Source organism: Trachemys scripta, chromosome 12 (genome assembly GCF_013100865.1).
Source record: "Trachemys scripta elegans isolate TJP31775 chromosome 12, CAS_Tse_1.0, whole genome shotgun sequence".
Classification (NCBI taxonomy): domain Eukaryota; kingdom Metazoa; phylum Chordata; order Testudines; family Emydidae; genus Trachemys; species Trachemys scripta.
In genome coordinates, this window is record NC_048309.1 from 41,954,617 (window position 1) to 41,965,161 (window position 10,545).

The following is a 10,545-nucleotide window of genomic DNA, read 5'->3' on the forward strand; positions in this document are numbered from 1 at the left end:
GTGTGTGTGTGTGTGTGTGTAAGTAATGGGGTTAGAAACCGGAGTTGTGTAAATCTAAAAACAAGCAGTGGGAACTTACACTTGTTTCTTTTCTGAAAATCTCTCAACAGCTCAATGATGCCTTTCTAGAGGACCCAGAGTCCCTGGACAGTGTTGCAGGAAACAGCGAAGATGAACCGGGCCAGCCTTGTTTTTGCTCAACGCCGATGCAAACTGTTGAAGAGGACTCCGAGGATGACGGCTATGAGGAGTTTAGGAGGAGGGTTGGCATAGAACTAACTGAGCCAGTGCCATGTTGTTAGCGTAAAAAAGTCATGGGGACTATTGTAAATGTTGCTGTTTATGCTCTCCTTAAGCACTGTCTTAGGGAAAAGCTTTTCAAAGATTGTGAGGGCTGTGTCATTGATGCGTCAGGTCAGCGGCACCAGGACTGTGTGACTTGGACTTCAATAGATATAAACTGCAAGCTCCGGGGCCTGTGTGCTGAGCTGTGTTTGGAAAGCTTATTAAACACTATTTTGCCATAGGTTATGCTATGCATTGTCTGTGCCTAACCCAGGAAAATTTAGCACAACGAGTGACCTTGATAAATGCTGTGCAATTCAGTGGAGACCCTGACTGTGTTTTAAAGAAAATGACCAAACCGGAAGATGCTTGCTAACAACATTATAAGGACTCTGCTTAAGAAATAGACTATTTGTAAGAAATCTAAAAGGATTACGTTAGAGAATGATGAGGGGAAAAACATGTGATATAAAACTTGGTAGCTGTAAATAAAAAAAATCTATTGAAAAGGGCTTTGTAACTATCTGTATTTCTGTTAGAAGAGCTCTGTGGCCCTTAAGTGAGCTAAAAGTTTTAATGGAGCATCTTAGTTTGTTTTCAAGGAGCTGTAAGTCTTTTAAATAAAAAAATGGTTTATGAGAACCCAGCTCTTGTGTCTTTGTGTAAAAGAGACCCATTTAGAGCAAAAAGCTGAAATGTACATTGTAGAATGTTGTGTGTGTGTGGGGGACCCCTAAAAATGTTTTTACAATTAAAAAAAACAACAACACAGGGATGGTTCAGACATGTGTTTGAGTATGATAGAGCTGACTCATCCTGTTGAAATGAATGGTTTTAGCCACACACCCACTGAATAGTCAGGGTGACTGAGAGTACCCTCCCTTGTTGCCATCAGGGTTAATTGTGTTAGTGATCAGTAATTAAATTTAATGGGTGTACACCCACACAAGGGAGGTGGTGGGTGGGTGAGGAAGGCGAGTTCTGATTAATATGAAATGAAATAAAACCCCAGGAGTTCTTAGAATGCTATTGGACAGATTAAGTATAACCCAGGAGTTGGTTGAACACTATGTGTCACTCTTTCTAGCAACTCAAAGTCATTAAAAGTTTAAAATAATACCTTTACAAAAATAAACAAGGGCCTAATCTCAAACTGAAATGTTTCAAGGGTTCACAAACCTCCACCATACTTTAAAACAAGCATTTTCTCTAAAGAAAATCATTTAAAAGCTCTGGGTATTTGTAGGGTGCTTATTGTGGTTGTGATACAACCATTTTATTTCAAAAACAACCCCCAAACTTTAAGCATGAAATAAACATGTTTAAAAAACAAACAAACATTCCCCAAGACATTCCTTGGGAATGGGTACAGTAACATTAAGGATTGGTGATTTACTGTTTAATACTGTAAGAAGGCCCTACAGAAATAATGTATTTTAACTAAAAGGAAAAAAAAATAGCTAAAAGCAGCCCAGTGTGCAGACAACTTAATTCCCACACCCCAGATCACAAATGTGAATGTTATGGAAGGGGCCTTAAGTATCTATTAATTCAGAGTCATGGTGATTGAATCAAACTGCTAACAACAGACTTTTGAAGTCTGTTTGAGACAAAGAGTTAGGATAGTACAAAAACCTCAGTTTTTTTGGTGACTGTCCTCTTTCAACAGAAACTATCTTGGATTGCTGCTGGACTGCAAGAGGAGGTATACACTCTGTTTTTAACTCTGAAAATATATATTATGTAATGTCACTCATTGGCCACGCTGTCCTTACTAAATAATGGTACTTATCTTTATCGCAGTGTGATCTGTTTAGATGGAACCAGTAACTATAAGCTGCATTTCACCACCAGGCCAAGGTAAAAACCATTTTTAACTATAGTTGTGCTTAATACTGTTAAATTAAAAAAAAAAACTTCAGGTTTGCATAGAGATTTGGGGGTAATACTAACTAACATTTTTGCTTGTTCTTTAACCCAAAGACCCAAACACACATGGGGGGGAAAGAGAGCATCCATGTGCCACATCCCTTTATCCTGTGGTAGAAGGTAACTTTCTGCAATTGGCTTTTAAATGCATGTGGGTTTATTTAAAAGTATTTTGTTGCAAACTGTTGCTTTTAAACTGCTGTGATTTTTTGGCTGCAAACTGATGATATGGTGTGTTTCAAACTAATGGGTTTCTGTACAAAATGTGTTTTTAAAAGTTGGTTTTTAAAACAGTTTTTGGTTTTTATTCTGCAAAATGAGATGTGTTTTTAAAAATGTTTTGGGGTTGTTGTTTTTTTTAAGTGGTAGAAATAAACTCAAATCCTGTGTTTGTTGTACAGCCTGAAACGGATTATTTTGTTTTAAAACTCTGACTTTTTAAATAGAAAAACATCCTAATGTGTATTTTATTTTTTAAGTTTACAAGACCATTTCATGTGTTTTATAATAATAATGTTGTTTGCTCCACAGTATGGTCAAAACATGAGATCCTTAGACCAGAGGGTAAACAAGCTCAAAAGAAAAAGGAAAGAGACCGCTGAAAAGGAAAATTGACCAGCATCAATGGCAGATGGATAAAGCCCAGTAAATTATATTTTGCTTATTGGTTTGGTTATTTTATGAGGTTTTGTATTTTGAGTAAATGCATAGGTGTGGGTGAGAGAGATGGTAAAGTTAAGTTTTGTAAAATGTTTTTTTCCCCTTAATCGGGCATGGGCAGCTTTCCTGACAATGCTGTAGTTGGAGCTACAGGGACACCTCCACCAGAACTGCCAAAGAACCAGGAATCTGCTTTGAGACCTTTAACAATGCCAATGCAAAACAGTACAAGAGTGCAGATGAAGCATCAGGGCAGTCTAAACCTCATATATGTCAAACCCAAAGACAAAACAAAAGACTGGTAAAAACCAACCACACAAACACAACTCCAGTTCCTCAGCGGCCACCACCACACCAAGCCATGAGTGAAAATGCCCACATTCACAAACCAGGAGCACGTGCTCTGGGGATTGTGGATAAAAAAAACAAGGACTGACAAAACATTCTCCCAACACCATAAGCTCGTCACTGCTCCCCCATATTCTAGTATTTGGGAAAAGTATGATGCTTCATTCAAAATACTGGTGGATGCTGTATCCTCATGGGGCCTATAAGAAAGGAGAGCTGGAAACTACATCAAAAATGCAAAAGCTCTGGTGGATGACTTTTTGAAAAATACTTCAATTTTTCCAAAGGGTGGCTCTGAGCACACATACCTAGTTGTGGAAAGGGGCCTGGGTAAAAGGGACACCCTCAAGGGTACACATCAGCTCAGGTTTAAACAAAAGGGTGGGGGCAGTGCTTGGGGGATAAACAGACGGCTGCCAAAATGTTCCAGGCCAGGGTTGCTGTAAAATTTAAAAAAAAGGCTAAAGAGGTAGTGAGGGGGAAAAAACAAAGAGATGCCCCCTACTGGAGGCTCTCAAACTGGCTCGTCTGAAAATGGGGAGGCAGAATCCAATCTGTTGGTGACTCTCACAGAGTCTGATTTAGAAAAATCCTCAGAAGGCTCTCTAGGTGGGTCCCCGTCTGCTCCTGATGACCCTCACAGAGGCCTCTCGGAGTCTGACTCTCAAATAGCATCTGATGTAGAAGATGCCGCTGATGGTTCTGTAGAGGAACCCCCAAGTAACCCTGAAAATGCAGAGATGAATATGGAGAGAGTGAGAAGTTGGCAACCTGAATTCCCTAGATTTGGGGGGGTCAGTGTATTGTGAGGAATTTCATTTTGTCAATCTTGAGAGAATAAATTCAGCTCAGCAGGTTGTTGAAGCCATACACAGGGGGATACAGTTAGTTCTCGATAGGGTGACCAGATGTCTCAATTTTATAGGGACAGTCCCGATTTTTGGGTCTTTTTCTTATATAGGCTCCTATTATCCCCCACCCCCTGTCCTGATTTTTCACACTTGCTGTCTGGTCACCCTAGTTCTCAATGACATTCATGTTATGGTAGGCCCTGATGATAACCTTCAGTTACGTTTAGAGAGACCTAATTTAATTAACCCTTTGTTTTTGGTCAGAAGAACTTGGGATGAGCTATCTGCTGAGGATTTCTTAAATAGGACCTCAAAGCTGCTACAGAGCAATAGAGAGTTGCATTTTGATGGGATGTTGCACCTCGTTGCGACAGTTGTAAAAAAAGGGGGTGGGGGTGGTCACAGAGTTTTAAATACTATCCTCAGTAGTCAAATCGTCCATAAAAAGGGACCGCGTTTAGTAGACCTGACTTACACCGGTACCAATCTGTGTTTTGCGGATGGCCTCTTGGCCGTCATGTCCAACCGTAAACCAACAGATGCAGAATTGTTAGCGGGGACAAGAAAGTTGCATGAGAAACTGGGGTGATCAGATCAAAAAAAGGTTCTGCTCAGTGACGTAGCAACGTTTGAACAGCATTTAGGAGCCAATATACAGGTGGTGCTTTATGTGGTGAAAGGGGCTTTTTTTAAATGGGGAGCCAGTGTACCCAAGACTTTTTTTCATCCTGTTGTACAATGAGCATTACTATGGGGTTCTGGATATGAAAAAGTTGTTCAGTGTGAAAAATTATTGTGAGTTTTGCCACACTGTGTACAATCACGACCACTCTTGCCGGTATCGTTGCTGCCTCTGTTTGAGCATAACGTAGTCGGACAGCGTGAGCATGCAGCTGAGGTGTCCTAGCTGTAGACTGTAGTGTCTGTCCAAACACTGTTTGGACAGACACATCAACTGTGCATCGAAAAACAAGTCAAATGACTGTCTAAACTGTTGTGTGATAAGTGTCAGTCGTACATGGACAAGCGACACAGATGTAAAGGGAAGCGCTGTAAGCAGTGTTAGGATTTGGTCACCGGTGATGTAGACAGCCATCTCTGTATTATGGACAGCATTAGAAATACTTTTCTGATGATTCAGGCTATTTTTTATGATTTTGAATGCACGCAGGAGACTGGGTTGCACATGTCCAATTACATTTTGCTATGTCCCTAAAACTGGAAAAATCCTGGGAATTTAAGGGTGATGAGTGTCTTTCTATCTTTAAGACCTTTATTGGCAAAGAGTTCCGGGACTACACATTCCTAGCACACACTTCCAAAGGTTATGATGCATACTGTGTCATTAGACAGTTACTGAAGGAAAAGATGTGCATAGAACTGATCACTCAGGGTAGTAAACTAATGTGTGTGTAAGTTAAGGCCCTGGGCATTCGTTTTATAGACTCATTAAAATTCTTGCCCATGAAGCTTAGCAAGCTCCTGCAGGCAATGGGGTTTGAAGGGTGCAAAGGGTATTTTCTGCACTTTTTTAACACTTTAGAAAATCAAAATTACATGGGGTCTATGCCCGGTGTGGAGCACTATGGTATAGAAAGCATGATGCCCAAGGAAAAAGCAGAGTTTCTTGACTGGTATCAGGACCACAGATAGGAGATGTTTGACTTGCAGAAAGAGCCTGTGTATTACTGTCAGTAGGATGTCAAAATTTTGAGACAAGTTAGCTGGGGGCTTGTCCCTCTCCTGGGCTGTGGGGAACCACACTGCCTCACTATGCACTGTTGATGTCTTGGGGGAATTAGTCTGTCTGTGGGAGTCTCCTCAGTGGCCTGTATGGAAGCAGAAATAAGCACAGTAAGCCTGGGCCCTAGATCAGGGTGGGCAACAATGAGACAGGTGCTCAGGCCAGGGATGAGCAGTAGTTTAAACTGTAGCAATCAGAGAAGATCAGGGTTAGAAGGGACCTCAGGAGGTCATTTAGTCCAACCCCCTGCTCAAAGTAGGACTAATCCCCAGACAGATCTTTGCCTCAGATCCCTAAATGCCCCCCTCCCTCAGGGACTGAACTCGCAACTCTGGGTTTAGCAGGCCAATGCTCAAACCACTGAGTTATCCCTCCCCCCAGGTCAGACTGGGCAAAAATGAGTCAGGCTCTCAGGCCCTCAGGCAGGGGCAGAGCAGTAGCAGTACAAACAGTAGCAATAAGCCCAGGTCTCCACAGGGCCTGGGAGATGGGGAGACTGCCACCCAACTCTTGGGTGGCAGGGGGGACGCAGGGCCTCCAACTCCACTGCGTCCCAGACCGGGGCCCTAGCAACAGCAGAAGACCCGCTGCTACGTCAGCGGGGATCCCGGGTGCAACACACTGACATGGGCTCTGGCAGTGCTGCAGCCAGACTGGGGTCGGCTGTCCCTGGGCTACTTCCTGTCTCCCCCTCTTGTAGTACCTGGGTTGTGGTGGTGTCCTCCGGGGGGTCCAGCACCATGGGTTCCTTGGGGTAGTTGGCGAGATGCAGGCCCGGCAACTCCTCCAGATAGCTGGTACGGGACAGGCTCGGGAAATCCTCTGGGTAGCTGGCGAGAGGCAAGCTTGGCAACTCCTCCAGGTAGTGGGCACAGGGCAGGTCGGGCCAGTCTTTGGATGCACCGTGGGCTGCGGGGGTTTCCCAGTCACGTGCTAGGCCGGAGGCATCTGGCCTCCCCGGCAGCTGTCTTTCAAGTGAGTTCTGAGGCCGAGTCTTTATGCTTCTGGATCGCCGCCTGACTCTCTGAGGGGCAGGCTCTGAGCCCACTAGCTCCACCCACTCCAGTGTCCAGAAGGGCTCGTCCCTCTCTGGGGCCACAGGGAACCACACCACCTCACTAAACCTATACAGAAAAGAGATTATGAAAATGACGGAGATGGGAGATATAGTAGAGACACCCTGGTAAATTCACCGAGATAAAACTGTGTATAGATCCATTCCAGTACATAACACTGGCATCTGTCTGCATGGCCATGTACAGGTTTATGTTTTTGGAGCCTAACATGGTAGCTTTTCTCCCTCCAGACAACTACCACTGGCAGAAAGAGATATTTAAACCCATATATTCAGTGGCTGTTGTATACGTTTCACAAAGGCCCCTACTTTTTAGACGGTTACACCAATATTGATGGGGTATGCATGGTCTTTCAGTTTAATGTGTGTTTTTTCCACACCTGTGTCACCTGTTATTGTGAAAAAACACAGAACCCTCTGATGGGGACGACTTTTGGGTTTCTTTGTTACAAGACGCAGCTCAAGACCAACTATCTGAAACGACTTGGTTTTGTAGTGAGGACTCTCTGGGAGCAGGAGTGGGAGGTGATGAAAGAAACGGACAGGGAGCTTGCAGGTTTTTTTAAACCGAGCCCAGTTGCCCCAGCCTCTTGTGCCCAGGGATGCTCTTTTTGGGGGGAGGACAAATGCTATCCTCCTGTATTACAAACTTAACCCCGGGGAAGAAATCCACTATTATGATTTTACCAGCCAGTACCCTTTTGTAAACAAAACAAAAGAATACCCTATTGGGCACCCCAATATAGGTTATGACAAATTTGGAACCCTTGCAAATTATTTTGGAATTGCAAAAGTTAGTGTACCCCCCTGCAATGCCTCTTTTCCCATTGTTACCTGCCAGAGTGGGTGGCAAGCTTATGTTCCCGCTATGCCAAACCTGTGCAGAAACCAAGCAGCAGGAGACATGCACCCATACTGATGAGGAGAGGGCCATCCTGGAGACATGGTGCATGGTGGAATTGAACCCGGCCAGAGCAAAGGGGTAGGCGGTGGCTAAAATCTATGAAATCTGGCATTTTAATGAAAAATCTGATGAACTCTTTTCAGAATACATAATATTACACCTCTGCCAGAAACAAGAGGCTTTAGGATATCCCAGCTGGTGCACAGACGAAGAGAAACAAAATAAGTATGTTAACGATTTCTACCAGAAAGAAGGCATGTATTTATGCCAACATGAGATCAGGTTGAATCCTGCTAAACGCCAAATTGCTAAACTGTTTGTTTTTAAATTCTCTGTGGAGTAAATTCAGCCAAAGAACAAACCTACCCAATACCAGCATCGTGAAACCCTGATGAACTCTTTCAGTACCTGTTTTCCCCCCAATTATGAGGTTTCATCCTGCGAGTTTATCAACGATGAAACAGCATGCGTGTCTTGGTCTCTGGCAATACCAACATCTTCATAGCCTGTTTCACCACTGCTTATGCCTGCTTAGAACTATACAACCTTCTAGACAGGATGCAAGAGCGGTACCTGTACCACGACACTGACTCAGTGATATTTGTGAAAAGGGAGGGTGACTGGAATTCCCCCTCTGGGGAATTATTTAGGGGATCTCACAAGCGAAATCCCACCAGATCAACATAACAGCGAGTTTGTCTACAGGCCTGAAAACATACGGGTATAATCTGTCAGGAGGAAAGGCCTGTATGAAAGTCAAAAGGATTACCCTGAATGTAGCAAACTGTGAAAAGATCAACTTTGACCATTTGAAAGATCTATACCTGGACTATTGCAGGGACCTGTGAGGTGCAGCAGGCCTCTATCGGAAGGAACAAAAATCAGTGGCAAATAGAGACAAAAACCCTTAAGAAAATGCAGAAAGTTGTTTACAACAAGAGGGTCCTAGGAGAAGGGTTTAAAACCCTGCCCTTCGGCTTTTGAAAATGGATACGAGGTGGAAGCATCCCTTTCCTGCAATTCTTGCAGGGCCTAGCAACTGCGGGAAAAGTTACTTTATAAAAAATGTGTTGGATAAGGCCGAGCAAACATTGTCTGTTATGCCTGAGAATATTGTCTGGTGTTACAGTTGTTGGCAACCTCTGTTTAAAGAACTGTTCTGTAAATATCCCTTTATCAATTTTGTGGAGGGGCTGCCTGATTCTTTTGATGATGACCATTTGTTTCCTACCAGTAAAGTAAATATGACTGTGGTAGATCTGATGAACTCCGCTTGTGAAAGCAATGAAGTCGAGAGAGCCTTTACCAAGTACATGCATCACAAGAACCTGAGCATTATGTATATAGTTCTGAATGTATTTTGTCAGGGGGAAAATGAGTCTCACAATTAACCTAAACACAAAGTAAATGGTTCTGTTCAAAACCCCCAGGGATAAATTACAAATTGCTATGCTCACTTGGCAAATGTACCCCGGCAAAGCTCAATTCTTTCTAGAAGCTTTTGAGGATGCTACTAAAAGACCTTATGGCTACCTGGTGGTGGATTTAAATGCTACTACACCAGAAGCATATAGACTAAGAACTGGTCTTTTTCCTCCAGACTGGCCGGTGGTTTATACTTTGAAAAGAACAACAGCTGGCTATAAAAAGAGATGAATTATCAGCAGGTCCCTGAATTTTAACAGCCGGGGTTGCTGACCAAAAGCATGTCTAGCTGCATGAAGAGAAACCTGGTCCTTTTAAAATTACTTAGCAAATCGTCCCTGCAGCAAAGGAGGGCTATGCTGTGTTCAGCCTCTGATGATTTAGTAGCGGCCATCTCAGAAATAACACTCAATGTCTTAAAGGCAAATGTGCCTTTAACACAGAATCAAGAGCACGTGCTGAAAAAGAGGGTATAAAAACTTTGTGTAATAAAAGGGTTTCACTTAAAAGAAAGAAGCATCTGGTGAAGCAGTCTGGGAGGTTTATCGGACTGCTATTAAGTTTTGCTATCCCTCTGATAATGGGGCTTTTGACTAATCGATAATGGAGTATGCAGAAAAAATGTACCTGGTGCCCAGCCACCAGTTGGAGCAATTAAGGGCTCCCACTCTGGCAGAGAAAATATCAGAACGACTGCAACTTGCTTACTGGATGCTGAAATGAAGTCTGTTCAAAGAAATGACCTGGCCGAATATGAAAAGGCTAAACTTTACAGTGCCGTGCTTCAAAGTTACCTAACATACGTGAAGCAGGGCAATGCAGATAAAGGGAAAATAAGTCTGTTCCTACCGGAACAGGAATAGAGTGTGACTGCCAAGCTCCCAGAAGCACCAAAGACCTCAGACTTTGTTGTTCAGGAGATGCTGGATAACGTGAATAAGCGTTATAAGAAAAATGCTTTAGTATTGCTAACTAAGCTGGGCCAGGATAAAAATCTCTTCATGGAATGATAAAGGGGCTTTTATGTACAAAGGCTCTGTGGTTAATGGTTCTAACATGCTCAACTTAGTCAGGACCATCACCCAGATGGACTCTATTCCTAGCAGACAAGTACTTAAAGGATAGGATGTGTTTATGAATACCATGGCAGAAATGAGCATACCATCTTCTGTCATAGACAGTGTGGCCAACAGATCTTTTGGAATGCCTGAAGGCCTCGACTGCTGACAGTGGGGTGGATCGAGAAACCGTGACCCCTTTTTTGCCATATAAAAGATGAAAATTGGCTAAAAGATCCAAATGGCTCAGTATGTAATGTTTTTCT

At 43.1% G+C, this 10,545-nt stretch overlaps 1 protein-coding gene across 1 annotated transcript in view; it reads right to left on the minus strand.

Annotated features, from left to right (window-relative positions):
• Positions 1–10,545, minus strand: part of LOC117885522 (myosin-7-like) — a 41,166-nt gene that overhangs the window by 26,003 nt on the left and 4,618 nt on the right. The window contains exon 3 of the mRNA XM_034786794.1: positions 6,521–6,941. Within this exon, the coding sequence (XP_034642685.1) occupies positions 6,521–6,941 (421 nt within the window). The remainder of the gene's footprint in view (positions 1–6,520; positions 6,942–10,545) is intronic.